This window comes from Dromiciops gliroides, chromosome 5 (assembly GCF_019393635.1).
Source record: "Dromiciops gliroides isolate mDroGli1 chromosome 5, mDroGli1.pri, whole genome shotgun sequence".
Classification (NCBI taxonomy): domain Eukaryota; kingdom Metazoa; phylum Chordata; class Mammalia; order Microbiotheria; family Microbiotheriidae; genus Dromiciops; species Dromiciops gliroides.
The window spans coordinates 242,984,977-243,007,121 of NC_057865.1; the positions used below are offsets into that span (position 1 = coordinate 242,984,977).

At 37.1% G+C, this 22,145-nt stretch overlaps 1 protein-coding gene across 2 annotated transcripts in view; it reads right to left on the reverse strand.

The window, feature by feature from the left end:
• The window catches only part of PTPRR (protein tyrosine phosphatase receptor type R), a 373,668-nt gene that overhangs the window by 174,739 nt on the left and 176,784 nt on the right, over positions 1 to 22,145 (reverse strand). The window contains exons 1-2 of one of the 2 annotated variants that reach the window (XM_043965210.1): positions 1,824 to 2,110; positions 1,594 to 1,704 (exon numbers count right to left, since the gene is read on the reverse strand). In XM_043965210.1, the coding sequence (XP_043821145.1) occupies positions 1,594 to 1,704; positions 1,824 to 2,033 (321 nt within the window). In that variant the 5' untranslated portion in view covers positions 2,034 to 2,110. Of the gene's footprint in view, positions 1 to 1,593; positions 1,705 to 1,823; positions 2,111 to 13,499; positions 13,656 to 22,145 lie in introns of those variants that run through there. The other variant, XM_043965209.1, reaches the window with a different exon arrangement.

Below are 22,145 nucleotides of genomic sequence, written 5' to 3' on the forward strand. Positions count from 1 at the left end.
AGGTCAAATTTGAATTCAGGTCTTCCTGATGCCAGGTCTCACTCTCTGATCCTCCTAGCTGCCTAACTTAAAGCTGAGTTAAACTTAAAATGGCCATAAGACTTTTCAGATATTCTGTATTTCAGCCTTTGCCTTTTTAAACAAAAATGTACAAACCTCATTGGTTTAAATAACCAGTCGGTTGAGGGAGCATAAATTAAAAAGCTAAATGATGAAATTCGCAATGATGGTATTGATGATAACAGAAGAAATTGAATGAAGTCTCTTTTTTTGGCTTCTAAGAAACCAAAGAACATTTTTAAAATAGACTAAATTTTTAAAAAAGAATATAGCCTATAGGAAAATGGCAATAGAACACATTTGTAAACATTCAATGGGACAGGAGAAACCATGAAAATTACAAAACAATACAAAAATTTTAAAGCTGATTACTGTTCCGACTAAAAGGTAAATTTTTTTTCCTTCAGTGTCAATGAGAACAAACCAGTAATAGGTTTGAGGTTTGTTTAGATTTTGTTTCTGTAATTAGAGGTGGATATTATAAGAAAAATATTAATTTATAATTTAGTACAATTGTTTCAGACCATGAATGTTACTAGAGGTGGCAGGGCATAGAGAATAGAGAACTGGCTTCATTTTTAAGAGGACCTGGGTTCAAATCCTTCCTCTGATCTATACTGACAGTTTGACTCTGGACAAGTCATTTGACTTCTCAGTAGCCCAGCTTTCTCAGACTTTAATTTAGTTGCTGATCTGCATTGCTAGGGGGAATTTCACTCAAAGAAATGAATCCAATTCTTAACCCTATATCCTCCTCCTCCCCCAAAAGAAACAGGTATTAGAAGAATCTAAACATACATTTGTAATTCAATACAATTAGTGCAGAGAATGAGTATTATGATTGATATCATGCATAGTAAATTACAGAATGAAAAGGCATTAAGGGATCTTGATATGTAATGATGGCAAAAGTACTGAAGAAATCCAAGCTATAACAAAGAACGGAAGAAAATGAGTCTGTAATGGGTAACTTTGATTCATATTTTATGACCCTATTCTTATATTTCAGATGATGGTTTCCAAAGGCACTTTACAAAAACAGAACCAATCAATACTTGGGGGAAGAGGCTAGAGAGTTGGCAAGCACAATAGCATACTCTCTTCTTTACCTAGGAAGGAAACCATAAGTTTTACCTAAGTCAACAATGCAAGAAATAAATCCATTTCCTTTGCATGTGTTTTAGAACAATGCTGCAGAAGAATAAATAAAGCAAGCCCAGAGTGTGCCTACAAGGTTCTAATGACATTGAAGGCTATGATGACCTCAGTAAATCACTTTCAAAAGCTTCACTCTCCTGCTTGATCAAGTTACTAGAATCTCCCAATGCAATTACAGTCTCATTACACTGTCCAGCATCCATAATTCCATAGGCTTTCCTAGAGTAATCACTTTGCTGTCAAACATGAAATATTCCTAACATAACATAGGAAACAGTCCGATTGAATAGGCTTACCTCTGCCTCCCAACCCCTTTCAGCTAGTTGCTTGCAGGCTAGGCATGTGAAAAAAGAAAAAGAAAAAGAGAGAACTTACCATCAGACATGTGACGATCATTATAAAGATACTGAGGAAAATGACAACAGCATAAAATCCTTCTTTGCTCCAGATCTTATCTGCTTCATGTTGTCCTTGTAAGACGTTGGTCTTGAAAGCAAAACAAGACAGCCTTGTGTTAGATGAAAAATGAGGGGTGGGAGGGGGGAGCGGAGAATAGATTAAAGTTCTTATCAGGAACTGGCAATATTTTTAGCTTTGTTCCATACCGTGTGGTAGAGCACACCGACATTCACTGCTCCCAGAGCTACCCAAACCGAACTAAACAAACGAGCTGGAAAGTGTTTATAGGATGAATCTGAACACATCCACAAATGATATTCGGTCTTCTCACTGAGTCCCCCACACGGCGTGCCACACTCAGGTTCTAGGCTAAGCAAGAGCCCCTCATGCTCTTCCTTGGCAATTCCTGGGTCCATAAGGTAAGACACTTGGGGTTTTCTCCTTTTGGAGGAAGTTCCTTCCACAGCTTCTCTGGGCTCGCCCTGCTTTATGCCTCCTCCCTCAGCACCTACACTCTAGCTCACGTCCTGCCTTGGAACACTGTTCGTTTACCTTTAAGCAAAAGTGAAACAGGTGCGAAGGAAATATCATGATGCATTCAGAAAGAGACCTGTGCTGACAGGGTCGCCTCCTGTTTTTGTTGCTTCTTTAAAAAACAATTCCACTGTGCTTGATTCTGATTAAAGCAGTAACCCAACCTTGGGGATTACCAGGGATATTACATTTTTAAAAGCAGCTGTAAATACAGAAAATGATAGAGCTATGGGGGAATGAGATGTAACACCCCCCCAAACAAATATGGTTTATTTCTTCTTGACTGCTGTGGAGAAGCACGATTAGACTGAATGAATGACACTTTTAATTTGATTTGTCGTGATCCCTACTCCACCCCTCTACTCCCCAAGTGTCTTAAAAATGAATATTTATTGAAATCAGACATGAAAAAAGAAATTGTTTTATAACTACTGAATGTGGTTTTGTGGGAGGCAACACTTCTTGACTTGAACCCTCTGATAAAGGGAATGTGGTGTGCTGACCCAAGAGAGACCTAGACTGGAATTCCATCTCTGTTACTTAAGGGAAAGGTTGGGAAGGAAACTAGTAAGCGATTAAATGAAAGGAATGTGCCTGGCACATAGGAGGCTTACTAGGTGTATGATCAGAGGCAAGTCACTGAACCTAACTGACCCTCAGTTTCCTCATCTGTGTGATGCCAGTGGTGATACCTGGATCTGGCAATCTGCCTTACAACATGCGATATAATCTGCCGTGTGTCAGTTATCTTTCCAGTGTCTTCAATCAATCTAATATTGACATAATGGATTAAAAAGTCGGTTGAAGTTGAAGTTTGAAGACCTGAGTTCAAATCACCTCTCTGGTCTATATTGGAAGTATGACCTTAGGCAAGTTGCTTAGTTTCTCAGTACCCTAGACAACTCTATAGGGCTATAAATTGTAGAACAGATGCTGATTTGCAGAGGTGAAGGGAATTTCCTTACCAAGTATTTCCCTATAGCAATGAAATCCTATAGTCCAGTTTAAGATTTCAGGAAGCACAGCAGTTCTTTGATAATAGAGTGATTTAGATAAGTTATGATGCTTATCTAAATAATAATATTTATATTCTTATCTAAACAATGAGGGTAGGAACATTCAGTTTCCTTCATGTGTAACCAGAGGAGGATTTCAGCATATCAAATGAAAAGATACGTAGATGATATCGGAAACGGAACACGAGTACAAAGACAATGGTAGGTTCCAGTGTTGCTTTGCTGAGCTTAGTCACAATTAGCCTTGGGTCTTGATAACCATGCCTAGGCCAGACAAAAATAAAGCCCCTATAGGAAACCAGGTAAAACGCTGGGAGGGAGATTGATTCTCTTGGTTGTGGCAATTTAGTATAAACCCTTGTTTCAAAATTAACTGGAAAATAGAGAGGTGGATCAGTGGAATAGAACAGGTACAAATTACACTATAGTAAATGACTATTGTAATCTAGTATATGATAAACCCAAAGATCCAAGCTTTTGGAACAAAAACTCATTATTTGACAAAAACTGCTGGGAAAACTGGAAAATAGTATGGCAGAGACTAGGTATAGACCAACATCTCACACCATATACAAAAATAAGGTCAAAATGGGTACATAATTTACACATAAATGGTGAGACCATAAGCCAATTAAGAGAGCATGGAATAGTTAATCTGTCAGATTTATGGACAGAGGAAGAATTTAGGACCAAAGAAGATATAGAGAGCAAAACAAAATGTAAAACAGATAATTTTGATTATATAAAATTAAAGTTTTTACACAAACAAAACTAATGTAACCAAGATTATAAGGGAATCAGAAAACTGGGAAAGAATTTTTGAAACAAGCACCTTTAATAAAGGCCTCATTTCTCAAATACATAGAGAATCGAGTCAAAATTATAAAAACACAAGTTATTCCCCAATTGATAAATGGTCAAAGGATATGAACAGGCAGTCTTCAGAGAGAGAAATTAAAGCTATCTATAATCACATGAAAAAATGCTCTATATCACTATTGATTGGAGAAATACAAATTAAAACATCTCTGAGGTATCACCTTACACCTATCCGAATAGCAAATATAACAAAAAAAGGAAACTATTGGCTCTTGGAGGGGATGTGGGAATACTGGGATGCTAATCCACTGTTGGTGGAGTTGTGAAAAAGATCCAACCATTCTGGAGAGCAATTTGGAATTGTGCCCAAAGGGCTATAGAATTGTGCATACCCTTTGATCTAGCAATACCACTGCTAGGTTTATATCCCAAAGACATCCCCCCCAGAAAAAATAGAAAAGACTTATTTATACAAAAATATTTATAGCAGCTCTTTTTGTAGTGGCTAAGAATTGGAAATCAAAGGAATTCCTATCAATCAGGGAATGGTTAAACAAGCTGTGATATATGATGGTGATGGAATATTATTATGCTATATGAAATGACAAGCAGGATGACTTCAGAAAAGCCTGGAAAGACTTGTATGAAGTGATGTATACTGAAGTGAGCAGAACCAGGAGAATGCTGTACACAGTGACAGCAATATTGTTTCACAAAGAATTGACTAATGTAAATGACTTAACTATTCTCAGCAATACAATGATCCAAGATAATCCCAAAGGACTAAGGATGAAACATACTATCCACCTCCAAAGAAAGAACTGATATTGATTGAACACAGACTGAAGCAGGCTATTTTCACTTTCTTTTATTTTTTTCTTTTATTCAAGTTTTCTTGTACAAAATGACTAATATGGTGATGTTTTACATGATTGTACATGTATATCCTATATCTGATTGCTTGCCTCCTCAGGGAAGGAAGAGGGAGGGAGGGAGGGAAGGAAAGCTAAAATTTGGGACTCAAAACTTTAAATAAAAATGTATATTCTTTGGGAAAAAAAATTAACAGAGGGAATCCATGAAACATTCACTAGATGATCAAAATATAGACAAGGAAGGGTGACTAGATTTGCAACTATCTAAAAAGCGGTAGCTAGGTGGTTCAGTGGATAGAGTGCCAGGCCTGGAGTCAGGAAAACTCATCTTGCTGAATTCAAATCTGGTCTTGGATACTTGCTAGTTGTGTTTCCCTGGGTTGGGTAAGTCATTTAACCCTGTTTGCCTCAGTTTCTTCATCTAAGCTGGAGAAGGAATTGGCAAACCACTCCAGTATCTTTGCCAAGAAAACCCTAAATGGGGTCACAAAGAGTTGGACATGACAGAAATGACTCAACAACAAAAAGACCTTAATTGTGTTCCCTAAACTTAGCTTGTCCTTGTCTTTTTTTCTGCCCTAGCTATTCTCACTTTGATAGTCAGTTAGCTTTTTTCCCACCTAAAACACAGATGATGGTAGAATGTTCAATTAACTTTCCCCACAGTGAAATAGATAGATGTTTTTAGAACCTTTACTAGGTCAGGGCAGCTGGGGCTTTGCCTGAGGTGCCTACATCAGGAAGCAAGGCATGCCTCCTCCAAAGGCTGGGAGCATGCCCTCCCCCTGTTTAAGTGGTCTGGACACAGTAATTTCCATGCCCACCAGTCTTCGTGTTTTTCCACTGGAGAGCACTCCCATGGAGCAAGGAAAATCCCAGGAGGGAGCAAAGAGAGCTGTGGTGGGGGCAGTTAGGTGGCGCAGTAGATAGAGTACCGGCTCTGGAATCAGGAGGACCTGAGCTCAAATCCGACCTCAGACACTTGACACTTACTAGCTGTGTGACCCTAGGCAAGTCACTTAACCCCAAATGCCTCGGCAAAGAGAGAGAGAGAGAGAGAGAGAGAGAGAGAGAGAGAGAGAGAGAGAGAGAGAGAGAGAGAGAGAGAGAGAGAGAGAGAGAGAGAGAGAGAGAGAGAGAGAGAGAGAGAGAGAGAGAGCTGTTCAGAAGAAATCAGGGAGAAAGGAAAGGAGATAGGCTACACTGTCCACTCTCTTAGAAGATTCTGTAGTGGCTTATGTTTCCATGGGAGTTGGAGGGGAGGCAGTCCTCAGAGCCAGTGAGGGTGCTGGGTTTTAGAGTTGGGGAGATATCCCCTCTGCTTGGTTGGAATGTCCTTTGCACTGCTACCTCCACACACTTCCCCAGGCTGCCTTCTTTCTCCCTTCTACATCCTCCCAGCTGCTTTTGCCCCAGATGGGAAAAAAAAAACAACCTAATTTTTCTCTGGGTGTTTAGAATTGTTTGAACAATTAAGTTCATAGCAACATCCTGTTTTTATTTTTTAAGTCATTCTTTTTCATGTACTTTTCACCTAATTAGTGATTATACTAATTGGGCTACGTTCTTAGTCAGAAGACCTGGATTCAAATCCTACTTCTGTTATTTACCGCCTGTGTGACCTTGGAAAAGTCACTTTAACCTCTCTAAGATGCAGTTTCCTTATCTATAAAATGAAGGGGTTGGACTTGGAGTAAATGGTGTCTAAAGTCCCTTCTAGCTCAACTTCTACGATTCTATCAACTTTAGCAGAGTCAACTTACTGCGTTAATCTTGAGTATTTTTTCAGAGCTTCTGAGTTCAACTTTTAAGAGGGACTCTGAGCTTATCTACATGAGTCCTATAAAGTAGATACAATATTAAAATATTTAGTTGGCTCAGATTACTATGTAAGCTCTTTGAGGACAGGCACTATTTCCTTTTTTAATCTTTGTATCCCTGGCATCTAGCACAGTAACTGGCCCATACAAATTAATATACATATACTCATACACACTGTAGTAAGCACTTAATTAATGCTTACTGATTGATGGGATATTTTAATACGTTGTGTGTCTGGAACCCCTATACTTAGAGAAGATTAGACTATGTAGGGGTGTGCTGGTAAATATTTAACAACCAGATTGTTGGGAGGGGGTGTATACACAATATACTTCTTTTTTTTTTTTGGTGGGGCAATGAAGATTAAGTGATTTGCCCAGGGTCATACTGCTAGGAAGTATCAAGTGTCTGAGGCTGGATTTGAACTCAGATCCTCCTGAATCGAGGTCTGGTGCTTTATGCACTGTGCCACCTAGCTGCCCCCACAATATACTTTTAAGTTTAAATTTCATTAACATTTTCTCCATTGCTTTCTTAAGTTTAGAAATCAATGAAACAATAAATCAATCCCTGATTTGTAGCATTTGTTGGTTTCAAGATTTAAATGTTCACACTGAAAATTTAATGATTAGCTCTTGAAATCCCCCAAAGAGAATGCATCTTGACCACATAAATACCTTATTGGTTAGCATTGAAATAGACTGATTACATTTTTCTTCCCTGATCCAGATGACACCATAGACACAATCAGGTAGACACATGAGATTTGATAATTCTCTTGCCTCGTACACCAAATCTAATTAATTAAACTGAAGGTAGGGACTGTCTTTTGCTTTTTTGTATACCCCAGTGCTTAGGATATAGTAGACATGTAATAAGTGTTAGTTAATTGATTAATCCAGAATTGGGGATTTAAGTATAAGTAGTAATGCAGAGACTATGAGCCCCCAAAACAAAAATGGAATACAAATTTGACAGTTATTAGGTAAATTTCATTGGCATACTTAGCTAAGCTGGACAGTTATATCCAATAGCATAGTTCTCCCAGATATTTTATTATATTGTGTCCTCCAATTTTCATGTCATTGTATTTGTGTACATTTTTAGGTGCTATTAGCCTCAGCTAAATCCTCACAAAACAGCTAAGCCAAATAGACTGAAAGTCTTTAAAAAAAGAATACAAGCCAATGAGCTCAGTTTGAAAGAACAATCAAAATTCATGAATTATGGTTCTGTTTACTCTTGCTTGTCAAGGTTAATTATTTGTTTCTCCAGGGAGGGTCACCAAGGTTGTCAGCACAAAAAGTATTAGGGAAGGTTGGCTTCCTGCTTTAAAGTGTAAGACTTTGGGAATTTATTGACATTTGAGGCAGTCTAAAACAATGGAAATGCCTCTAACTCTTTTCACTTCTGGGTTGTGAAGTCAGAAGACCTGAGGATCAAAACTCGCCTCTCATGCTTATCATGATCACCTGTGTGATCTTGGAAAAGTCACTTGGGTCTTAGTTTCCTCATCTGCAAAATAAGGAGATTTGGACTAAACAGTCTATGAGACTTTATTGGTCTAGATCCAAACTCCTATGATAAGTTTGCAAAAAGATTTACATTTTCTCATGGGCGATGGTAGTCAAAATTAAAGCATAATATGTTTATTAGAGGTATAATTAGCCTTCTTACAAAAGGCAACATGGCACAGTAAATAGAGAACTGGCCTAAGAGATAAGATTTCGATTAAGGTTCTACCCCAACACATACTTATTGCATGAACCTGGGCAACTCATTTAGATTGTACTCTGGAGGGGGTGCCCACCTGCATTGGCAGAGGGAGTTTCCTCATTTGGCAGTTCAGTACACTATTTACATCAAAGGCCCAGTTCCTGTTCCTATCACTAAATATCTAATTATTAAATGATAATGTAATATATAATAAATAAAATATATAATATTTACATGTAAATATTTAACATCTATACAATATAAAATAAATGATTTATTGGATTAAATTAAATGTAAAAATAAATATTAAATATAAATAAATAAAATGTAGAATAGAAATTTAATGTATAAAAGCACATAAGCTGAATATGGAATTATATAACAATATTTGAGTATCCAGAATATATAAGGATGCATAATAAATGTACAAAACCATGCAATATAAAAGAAATTCTGACTGATCTTACATTGGAGAGGACAGAAGATAAGCAAAAACTGTCTTCTTGGGGAAGCATTTCTTTTCTTCCCTAAATAGTATTGAGATAATTAATTCCTTCATATAATGGGAGAAGGGGGTTAGTCTCTCTCACAAGTTTTGGCCACATATTGCCAACTGCCTCTTGGATGACTCCAATGGGATGTTCCAAGGACAACATAGCCAAAACAGAACTCACCTTTCCCCCAAACCCTTCCCACTTCTGAACTTGTCTATTACTCTTGAGGATGCCACCATCCTCTCACTTAACCAGACTTGCAAGCTCAATGTCATTCTTGATTCCTCCCTCTCACTCACCATACACATATGATCCACTGACAGATCTTGCTGTTCCTCACATCATATGTCTCATATACATATCCTTATACTACTAATACATCCATAAGCCTACACCAGACCTTAATCTCTTTGCCCCTAAACTAATGCAATTGCCTTCTAATTGTCTCCCTGTTCTACTCTACTAAGCAGGTCTTGCTCTACTCTAATTCATCTTCCACTCAGCTGCCAAAGTATTTTTTAAAAAAATGAAAGTTCTGGGGGGCAGCTAGGTGGCACAGTGGATAAAGCACCGGCCCTGGATTCAGGAAGACCTCAGTTCAAAGCTGGCCTCAGACACTTGATACATACTAGCTGTGTGACCCTGGGCAAGTCACTTAACCCTCATTGCCCCACCAAAAAAAAAAATTTTAAATGATGGTTCTGATGTCATCCCTGCACCCTGCCCTGCTCAGTGAACTCCAGTATTTCCTAATTACCTTTATAATAAAATATATGCTCCTCTTTTGGGCATTTAAAGCTCTTTTTATCCTGGCCCTTTACTAACTTTCTAGCCTTCTAACATTTTCCTTACCTCTATATAATCTACAGTACAGTTACTGACATACCATCTCCCACCTCCATGTGTTTGCACTGGCTGTCCCTCATCCCTGGAATGCCCTCCCCTTTTATCTTCCTTAAGCATGGGTCTGACCAAGTCACCCTCCTATTTGATGAATTTCAGTGGTTCCTACTTCTAGGAGCAAATATAAAGTCCTCTTTTTGATTTTTAAAAAGTATTTTAAATTTATGGAGTAAAACAAGCATTTCTATAACAGTATAATTTAAAAAAGATGATTGCACATGAACCTGCAAGTCTGTTATGTAGTACTTGCCATACCTTTTAAATATATAACAAAGTTATCATGTAAATTTCTTTTTTAAACCTTTTATAATGTGACACTTCCTACCTTGCTAGGTTTCTTACACCTTCTTTAATTCCACTCTACAATTCATTCTTGCTGGCCTTCAAGTTGTTCCTCACTCTCACAATGCTACACAACGTTCTGGGGGTTTTCACTGGCTGTCCCCCATGCTTGGAACCCTCTCCTTCCCATTTCTGACAACTGACCTTTTGGACTTTGTTCAATTCTCACCTTCCCGAAGAAGCATTTTCCAATTCTCCTTATTCTCAGCATCTTCTCTTTGAAAGCATTACCAATTTTTGCAAATCTTGTTTATTGTTTACATGTTGACATTATTGTTTACATATTCTCTTCCTTCATTAGATTGTGAGCTCCTTGAGATAATAGTCTTATTCCTAGTGCCTAGCACTGAGTAGGATCCTAAAAATGCTTGTAGGCTGATATCACCTCTTAATTTCCCAGGCTCTATAGTCCCTCAAAGGAGCTTGGTCTGTCTATTCACACAGGAAAGACCAAGTTGAAGATTAATTGTCATTGTATAGATTACATTGCCTAGCCAACCTATGCATCTTGTCCATCAAAATCTATATCTGGGACAGAAAATATAGATAGAAAATGAGTTAACTCCATATTTCATAAAGAGAGGAACAGGTTGTACTGTAATTGCAAAACTGCAAAGCTCTTTCAATGACCCTAAGATACTCATGAAAGCAAAAGCCCATTTTTAAAATACCAACATTCTCTTGACATCATTATATGGCAGTGAAACAGTCTCCAAAGAATTAAAAATGAATATCACAGGGGGCAGCTAGGTGGTGTAGTGGATAAGGCACCGGCCCTGGATTCAGGAGGACCTGAGTTCAAATCCAGCCTTAGACACTTGACACTTACTATCTGTGTGACCCTGAGCAAGTCACTTAACCCTCATTGCCCCACCAAAAAAAAAAAAATGAATATCACATAAAGGAGAATGGAGAGGCACTTTGCGAGTATGAGTAGGCTGCAATATATAAACAATTAGAAACTGAAAAGAACAATAATTTTAAAATATCATCAAGGAATTATATGAAAGAGGGGAAAAGATGAGCTGCTCATAGAGCAAGGATGAGAGATGACAGGTAGACATTTGGATTCCTCCAGTTTCCCTTGAAGTACAGGAAAAAGCTAGGAAGGTCTCTACCATGTTAGATAGGCCCCTTGGGGAAACTTATGGGAGGCCATGGATAAGTGGCACCATATGGGCAGGAATGGAGAGGTTGTTGGAAGGAACTTCCAAATTGATAAGACCAAAGATCCATCTGAGTGTGTATAAATATATATATTGGGGGGGTTGAGGCAAATGGGGTTAAGTGACTTGCCCAGGGTCACACAGGTAATAAGTGTCAAGTATCTGAGGCCGGATTTGAACTCAGGTCCTCCTCAATCCAGGGCCTGTGCTTTATCCACTGCACCACCTAGCTACCCCTTCTTTTATTTCTTAATGAAAGTCTCACATTCTGCAAAAAAGTCTTTCCCAGTCCTTTTTGTTTTTGTTTTTGTTTTTGTGTTTTGTGTTTTTTGTTTTTGTGGGCCAATGGGGATTAAGTGACTTGCCCAGGGTCACACAGCTAGTAAGTGTCAAGTGTCTGAGGCCGGACTTGAACTCAGGTCCTCCTGACTTCAGGGCCAGTGCTCTATCCACTGCGCCACCTAACTGCCCCTATCTGAGTATATATTGATGCAATTTGATATAGAAGTGAAGCCAAATCATTATTTAAGCATCTACTTTATGCCAGACACTGTGCTAAGCCTTGAGGATATGAAGAAAGGCAAGAAACAAAACAAAACAAAAAAGCAGTCCCTGTTCTCAAAGATCTCACAGTTTAATGGAGGAGATAGCAAGTAAGCAACTATATACAAGCAATATATATATATATATATATATATATATATATATATATATATATATATATATATATATATATATATATATATATATATATACAGGATGAATTGAAAATAATTTCACAGGGACAGCATTAAGATTAAGAAGGACTGGGAGGGGGCAGCTAGGTGGTGCAGTGAATAAAGCACTGGCCCTGAATTCAGGAGCACCTGAGTTCAAATCCGGCCTTAGACACTTGACACTTACTAGCTGTGTGACCCTGGGAACCCTGGGAAAGTCACTTAACCCTCATTGCCCAGCCAAAAAAAAAAAAAGAGAAAAGAAAAGAAAAAAAGAATTTTAGGGGCAGCTAGGTCCACAGTGGATAAAGCCCTGGCCTTGAATTCAGGAGTACTTGAGTTCAAATCCGGCCTCAGACACTTGACATTTACTAGCTGTGTGACCCTGGGCAAGTCACTTAACCCTCATTGCCCTGCCAAAAAAAAGAAAAGAAAAGAAAAGAAAAAAAGAATTTTAGGGACAGCTACGTGGTGCAGTGGATAAAGCACTGGCCCTGGATTCAGGAGTATCTGAGTTCAAATCGGACCTCAGACACTTGACACTTACTAGCTATGTGACCCTGGGCAAGTCACTTAACCCTCATTGCCCTGCCAAAAAAAGAAAAGAAAAGAAAAAAGAAAAGAAAAGAAAAAAAGAATTTTAGGGACAGCTAGGTGGCGCAGTGGATAAAGCACTGGCCCTGGATTCAGGAGTACTTGAGTTCAAATCCGGCTTCAGACACTTGACACTTACTAGCTGTGTGACCCTGGGCAAGTCACTTAACCCAATTTGCCCCCACAAAAACAAACAAACAAAAAAAAGGACTGGGAAAGACTTTTTGCAGATGAGACTTTCATTAAGAAATAAAGGAAGGGGGCATCTAGGTGGCGCAGTGGATCCTGGATTCAGGAGGATCTGAGTTCAAATTGGACCTCAGATACTTGACACTTACTAGCTGTGTGACCCTAGGCAAGTCACTTAACCGTCATTGTCCCGCCCCCCCAAAAAATTTTTTTTAAAAGATGATGGAATTTTGATGATATATTAGTAAAGGGAGAGAAGGTTACATCTATATAATGCATGTTAAATATACAAACTTTAAATGTTGATATTAATGAGTCAACAAATGCAATTACATAGAGCTGTCTTATAGAACTCTGCATATACAATAATGGAGAGTTTGGAAGGTCAGAACTTGACATGCAAATTTGTAGACATAAGTAGGAGTCTGGTGGCAGTTGAAATAGTGAGGACATTTTGCCAAAGAGTGAATGAATAGGGTGAAAAATAGAGTACTGAAATGAAGAAGAACCTTCAAAGAACATTTTTAAAAAAGAAACTGATTAATGATACCATTTTCCTCCGTTGCATAATGAATTTGTAGGAAAGCATATTACATTTATTCATAATTTTTATAGGCCAAAGCCTACTCCTTCCTAAGATAATTACCAATTATGTGGTATATACAAATCGTATCCAACCTTCCATGTGATAACATACCTCGGGGGAGACTTCTATAATTCCAAATTGAGATAGACTCTGATGTAAAACATTGATATTGAGCGAATGTAGCACTTCTTCGGATGGAAGAGCGTCTGAAATTCCAGTTTTTCTGTTTACTGGGGATACAAACAGCTCAATACTGTTCTTCTTCTCCTAAGGAAAAGAAGAACATTTTTAGAAATTACAAGAATAAGCAAAATTTGTGATGGTTCTATGGTATTTCTTTAATAAACATTATAAGACATATAGAATCATAAAATTCATTGATTTTTAGATATTCATGTGGCCAATAGCTCATATATGTAAGAGTGAATGTTTATTCTTTGGTCTGATTTTATAATTTGTTATTTTTTTAAAGAAGAGTTACACGTTAAGTTGGCCTCCCACAATCTAGTGGCAAACCACAGCAGGCATTTTTACATTTCTCAAAACTGTTTATTTGCAGCTGAAAATGAGAATTTTGATTACATGGGATTATGCTTTTGCCATGGGGATGATGAAAATAGATTTTAAACATTTGTTTTCATGAAATAACATATGTGGTGTTGATCACATAGATAGAATGCTAAACTATATAGATATTACATATATATATTTGGAGAGAGATAGAGAGTGAGAAGGGGAGAGAGCTTGGAGAAATTGTGCTAACAACTGTCTATCAATAATGCATCTATCTATTCATCTATGTGTTTATTTATCTATTTTAGGACAGTGCTCAGAAAATAGTAGTGATACACACATAAATACACATATATATTATGTGATTTTATAATTTAGCTTGTGTGTCTTTATCTCACTCAAACTGGAAGTGCAGAAGCCACTCATGGACTTAATCCTAATACTTAATATTGAAGCATTAAGATTCTCTATCTTTAATTTAATTTATGGAATAAAAAAAGCATTTCTACAACATAGTATAACAACAAAATGATTGTACACAAAACTGCAAATCTACTATATACAACTTGCTATTACTTTCAAATATAAAACAAAATTACCATGTAAATGTATTTTTTCTTCTTTTTTTTCTCCCCCCTCCCCCCATCTAGAGATGGCTACCATAGAGACAAATAGGTGTGTGTGTGTGTGTGTATAAACACACACACACACATATATATGTATGTATACATACATGCATATACCTATTTGTGTCTATGGTAGCTAACTATATATTTGTGAATTTATATATATATGCAAAATCATTCTATACTTCTATTTCTCAGTTCTTTCTCTGATAAGCATCTTTCTTCATATGTCCTTTATAGTTAATTTGGGTATTTATTATAGGCAAAATAACTTATTCATTCAAAGTCATTCTTAAAACAATATTGCTGTTACTGTATATGATGTTCTCTTGATTCTGCTTGTTTCACTCTACATTAATTCATGTAGGTCTTTGCATGTTTTTCTAAAATCATTGAACTTCTCTTCCTTAGGCAGCCTGCTCCACTCCTCCCCCCCCCCCCCCAACACACACACCCGGAGGTTCACTATATATGTGCTGGTCCTACTAGGATTATCTGGAAAGTTTTAGCCCAACTGCAGCTCAGAACTCCTGAAGTCAAGAGATCCACCATCTTCCTCCTCTCCTAGTAGTAGGGACTACAGACATGTACCACCATGCCCAACAGCATGCTATAGTGCCAAAGGCTTTCCTTGAGCAAGTTACTTGATCTCCCTCAATCTTTCTTTCCTCATCTGTGGAATGGGGATAATAACAGCAACTCTCTCCCAAGGTGGTGGTGGTTGTTGTTGAATTGTTTCAGTCATGTCCAACTCTTTATGACCACATTTGGGATTTTCTTGGCAAAAATACTGGAATGGTTTGCCATTTCCTTCTCCAGCTGATTTTACAGATGAAGAACTGAGGCAAACTGGGTTAAGTGACTTGTATATGTCTGAGGCCAGATTTGAACTCAGGAAGATGAGTCTTCCTAACTCCAGACCCTATACTTTATCCACTATACCACCTAGCTGCTCCAGGGTGGTTGTAAGGATCAAATAAAATAATGTATGTAACTTTTTGCAAACATTACAGTGCTATATATGTCATTATTATTTTTATAGAAAAAATACTGCATTGTATCTTGGTATCTTTGAATTATTAGCTTTACTACAGTAAAAAATATAATTTACTGGATGTCTCCTGTCTACCCTCTTACATAGTACCTCATGCAGATGGCATGGTAACAACATCTTACACACCATCAGGTAGATAGATGGTTGGCTAGCTGGGTGGGTGGGTGGGTGGGTGGATGGATGGATGGATGGATGGATGGATGGATGGATGGATGGATGGATGGATGGATGGATGGGTGAATGGATGGGTGGGTGAATGGGTGGATAGATAGATGGATAGATAGATAGATAGATAGATAGATAGATAGATAGATAGATAGATAGATAGATAGACAGACAGACAGATAGATAGAGATATTAGATAACATGAAAACAAAGTAAACATGTGGGATACCTGGTAGCATTTGCACATAGTTGGTACCTCGGGATTTTTATGCATGTTTTTTCTTTCTTTTTGGGGGGGAGGGGGCAATGAGGGTTAAATGACTTGCCCAGGATCACACAGCTAGTAAGTGTCAAATGTCTGAGGTCAGATTTGAACTCAGGTCCTCCTGAATACAGAGCCAGTGTTTTATCCACTGCACCACCTAGCTGCCCCGACCTCAAGATTTTTTAAAAAATGTATCAAGACAATTATTTGAAAGGAACTTTCCTTGAGGCAGAGTGTCATACTGAATGTAAATAGTCTAAGGCTAATGGAACAAAATTATATTTAACTAAAGTTAATACAAGTTTACTATATTTTTCCAGGATTTGTAGGACAAGCTTAAGGAGTGCAATTAAAGTAAAATCCTTCTCAGGCTGAAATATTTAGAGGAACATATGAAGTTTGGTCTCAGGGAAGGGAGTGGAACTAGAACCAAACGAACAAATATGACAGGAGGCAGATTTTTGGTTCAATATATGGAGAAATTTTCTCTTTCCAAAAAGAAGGTATCCCCCAAACTTTAGTGCAGTTTGAAAATTCTACAGCTTAAAACTGCACTATGACTTTCGGGACACACTATATAATGGATTGCCATAGATGACAGTGAGTTCTCAGTCACTGAAGGCTGTTGTGGTGAATACTTCATTCTTCTCATCTTTTTTTTATGTAGTTCAGATTAAAATGGTACTTGGACAAAATACAATCCTGTTATTATTCTTTTATAGTTAGCGTTCTATTGAGTATTGCACCACTAGATAAAATAATTGCTTTTCGTAATTGAATAAAAATTTGGAGTTGTAACCTTATCCTCTCTAGGTTCACTAGTAGCATCTTCCATGCATCTCCAGGAGTCAACAGAACTATATGGACAACAGGCACTTCACCTTATGTTCACATGATTTGGTTTCCTCCTATAGGTAGTAGGTTAGATAGTTGGATAGGTGATATGTTGGATAGAGCCCTGGACATGCAGCTGGAAACACCTTAGTACACATCCAGTGTTAACCTCTGTCTGCCTCAGTTTCCTCATCTGTAAATGGGGATAAAAATAATATCTACCTCCAAGGATGGTTGGGAGGATAAAATTCAGTAATATTTATAAAGCACTATACAAATTCTAGCTTTCCTTCTCCTCCTTCTCTTCCTCCTCCTCCTTCTTTTTCTAGTTCTTCTTCTTTGCTTCTTCTTATCTTAAGTAGCTTGGATATTATATGCATTTGGTATGGTTACCCATTTAAAATGTTGTTCTAAAGTTTTTATGAATCAATGTTATGTCCAGGGGACTTTGAGTACACTTTGACCTGGGTTTATAATAGATTTCTGTGGCAGTTTACTGAGTTCTCCTGTGTATTTTAAAGTCCATATTTGTGGTAAAAGGATTCATCTGCTGTCCACTAATGGAATATAATAGCAAGTTCCTAATATATAATTTTAACCACCAGATCACATTTTTTTAATTTATTTTTTAATTTATTATTTTTTGTGGGGCAATGAGGATTAAGTGACTTTCCCAGGGTCACATAGCTAGTAAGTGTCAAGTGTTTGAGGCCTTATTTGAACTCAGGTCTTTCTGAATCCAGGGCCGGTGCTTTATATACTGTGCCACTTACCTGTCCCTGACCAGGTCACATTTTGCTTGAATTTCATAGGTGCTCATTTTTTATAGTCTGCAGTGACGTGTTCCTATTTTCTTGTGTAATCTACTGTGATCATAAAGTCTGGGTTCCTCAAGGATAACCTTTCTGTAATAGAAGGTTATAACTTGGTCCTGATTTTCAAAATAAATCCCTTTTCTACTTACAAATACATCTGTCTGACTCAACCATTTGTTTGCTATGTGAGGCAGTTTTGTGTAGTGGATAGGGTGTTGAACTTGGAGTCAGGAAAACCTAGATTCAAATCCTACCTCAAATACTTCCTAGCTGTATGACACTAGGCAAGTCGCCTCAACTTTCTGTGCCTTAGTTTCCTCATCTGTAAAATGAAGGGGTTGAATCTCACTGTCTCTAAGGTGTCTTAGACCATAGTATGGCAGATGATTCTATCCTCCATTATCTCTCAAAGTCTGTCTAGGTTCATGTTCATTGTTTCCATGACAATATCTGTCCATCTCATCTTCTGCTGTCCCATTTTCCTTTAGCCTTCAATCTTTCCTGTCACCAGGGTCTTTTCCAGTGAGTCCTGGATTCTCATTATACAGCCAAAGTATTTAAGCTTCAGCTTTAGTATTTGACCTTCTAGTGAATAGCCTGGATTAATTTCTTTAAGTATTTCTTTAAGTATATGTTCCTTTAATCCTCTCCAACTCTGAGATTCTGTGATTAGTTTCAAATAATTTTCTCCCCAGAATTTAGCATAGTGCCTGGCACACATAGCACATATTTAATAAATATTCACTGAGGGACTATTATTAACTGATGCTTCTTGGTTGACATATTATTTTCTGAGTCAATGTGAGTGTCATTCAGTGAAGATGTTTTGATTCTACACTTGGATCTTATTCATTTCAGCAGTTCCATTCAGGACCAGACCACTGTCCATATCAGGAGAGATCCAGTGTTTCCCCATTAAACAACCTCTACTAATGCTCAAATCTGTTTGTTCCAAAAGTATTTCTGTTGGGTTTTGACCTATTTATCATATACTTTAAGAATTCCTGGGGCAGCTAGGTGGCGCAGTGGATAAAGCACCAGCCCTGGATCCAGGTGGACCTGAGTTCAAATGTGGCCTCAGACACTTGACACTTACTAGCTGTGTGACCCTGGGCAAGTCACTTAACCCTCATTTCCCCACAAAAAAAAAAGAAAAGAAAAAGAAAAAACAATTCCTGAGATCAATTCTCTTCCTCCTTTTTGCTAAGGAAAGGTTAATCTTTATTTAATTGCTTGAAACAGAATTTTTAACTCCTTTTCTAGCATGGGCCTCTCTAGCAATCTGGCCAAGCCTATCGATGCACTAAGAATAATGTTTTTTAAATGCATAAAATAAAATATGTAGGATTACAAAAGAAATTAACTATATTGAAATAGTTATCAAAACTCACAGACTCCAAGGTTAAGAAGCTGACAGGTCCTGACTTTTATTAATATTTTACAGGTTTCCAAATCTGTTATGGTCCATTTATCAGCACTTGGGAATGTATCTTAGGGTTGGCATACTATAGGTGTTAATAACTTTAAATGTATTCTTGCCATTCATCTTTAATCTCAGGGTGTGAATATTTCTCTAATATGTCCTGAATATGTGAAACATACTTTTAAAAATATATCTTTATGCTCAGTGTGTCTTGTCTGGAGAAGGCCAAGGTGTCTGCCTTTATCCACTGGTTCTCTGTGATTTCCAGATTTCAGCCCAAAGGCATCAGTCTCTATCTTCCTTGGTGTATATTAAGAATTTTATACTTGCCTGATCCAAATGAAATTTGATATCATCAGGAAAAGAGTCTACAAACTGAATGAGCTGCTAAATTATATTTTTTGATTGTGGCCACATAGTTTGATGTCATACATGTATATCCAATGGTTAATAAGATAATTTGGATGTACTCCTACTTTAATTGTGAAAGCTAAACTTAGTTTCACTTAAAAATTATATATTTAAGGATTTTTATCACTATTTTTATTATTTTGGTTATTATTAAGAAATATTTGTCATATTTAAAATGACATCTATTATATAACAATTACAACAACAACAACAACAACAATAATAATATTTTAGCTACTATTGAACAATTTAATCGATAACAGCTTTCTATAGCTCTTCCAGGTTTATTTGTTTGATTATGGTTATAGCACAAGGTGAAAAGCTCCAGTGAGCTGCACGTACCCAGAAAAACCTTTATGGCTCCAATGGCTACCAGGACCAGATTAAAATATAATTGGGAAATGTTTAACAAAATAAAAAAAATACAACACAATTAGTTGTTGGCTTTCTAAGTCAATATGCCACCTGCATGCATTCATTTCTGTTTGAGTTTGATACCACTGGTAGAGTGGATCAAGAGCCACCCTAAAAGTCAGGAAGAACTGAATTCCTCTTGATTCTTTGACATGCTGACTATGGGATCCCTAGACAAATAACTGCTTAGGATTCTAGGCAACTATTTTGGACTAAGTTACAAAAAGGATAAGGAACTGCATTGGTTAAGAACTTTCTCCTCTAAGAATTCCCCTACCAATGAAATCCCGAATCCATTCAGTCCCTAAAGTTATCGTTCCTCATAAACCCCTATAAGATAGGTTGTAAGTAGAGTTTAGGATAGAGTAGGTTGTCACAGATATAAAAGCTTGAATAGGAGTTGGATTAGATGAATTTTGGGGTCCTTTCCAATTGACTCTCAGTTGCCATTCTTTCTCCTTTCTCTTCCCTTTCTTGCTATCTCTTTTTTTCTTTTTCTATCTCCCTTAAATGAACAGAAAGGGAAGCAGAAAATTTCTTGCTGCAAATAATTGACAAAGTTTTTTTTAAGGAGAAGAAAAATATTTTGGCTAAAGATGTTCCCTTTTATATGTCTTATATAATATTATTATGGGAAAAATTACTTTAATTTTCCTCTTTAGGCACATTATTCTCCTATGTTACATTACTTGATTGTTTTTTAAAACTCACTCCCCATATTCCCAAGTATCAAATCTGAAACAGAATATTTGTGTCATGCTAGTAATATGATTTAAAAAAACCTTTCTCTTATTTGAGGATAGCTGTTCTCTCTCTCCATACCACTGTCATCTTATAGTATACAGCAGATATTGAATGAAGACTGAAAGTTATTATATTGATTCTAGTCCTACAGTTATTTAAGTAGTAGACATGAGGTATATATTAAAATCATTTTCAGGGCAGCTAGGTGACATAGTGGATAAAACACCGGCCCTGGATTCAGGGGGACCTGAATTCAAATCTGGCCTCAGACACTTGACATTTAATAGCTCTGCGACCCTGGGCAAGTCACTTAACCCTCATTGCCCTGAAAAAAAAAAGTCATTTTCACTGGCAATAAAGGGAGAAATGAGATTTCTGAAAATTGCTTTTTTAAAAGTATAATTATTTATTCTTTCATGATATAATGCATACTGGGCTGCTAGTATCCCTAAAGGATATGTATATATCACAGAGATATGTATAAACATACATGAATGGAGTGTGGCTTTAGTAAAGAATATTTGTAAATATATAGTATATATACATATATATGTATATATACATATGTATATTATATTCTGCATATACACATATATCTCTAGATAGAAGTTCCTCCCCTAAATAGTATTCAATGTATGTATGTATCTATGTATGACGTCAAGACTATGGTTAGACAACTGAATGGGCAATCCATTGAGTTCATACTTCAGTATACAAATCTCAGAGAGGTGCTACAGATAGACCTTGAGTCGGAATCAGAATCAAACAGAAGGAAGAGATTGGCTGGTTTATATTTGGGAAATTATTTATTCCTTTCAATAACACTAAGCTGGTCCTTGACATAAAACTACATCTATGTAGATTAGCTGCTAATCATAGTGTAGAGAGCATATTATTTACATGTAAAGGGTTACATAAAAGATCTCTAGGAAGTGTGCGATTAGAAAAGGAGGGCCGGGACAGCTAGGTGGCGCAGTGGATAGGGCACTGGCCCTGGAGTCAGGAGTACCTGAGTTCAAATCCGGCCTCATAAACTAAACACTTACTAGCTGTGTGACACTGAGCAAGTCACTTAACCCCAATTGCCTCACTAAGAAAACAAAAAACAAAACAAAACAAAACAAACCCAAAAAACCAGGGCCAAGTTATGTAATAAAAGTGGGAGAAAGGCCAGATGCTGAACTGGCTCCCATGAACTATGGAAAGACATAGAAGAAGGCTCCTTAGCAGCCCAGGGAGATCTCCAATGGGAGTTATTTACAAGAGACTCTGGACAAGAATTTCATTCTGAGAAAGTGTGAATGTCTTGTGGTCTGTTATATTGGAAGGCTGCTGACAGTGATGAAATAATCAAAGTCTATACAAATATATAAGCACTTACATGTTTATATATGTGTTATATATTATAATTATATGTAATGATTTATATTGCATGCATAATAAGATTATATATGCATGCATGTATAAACATGATTCTAAATTTCTATTTTTTA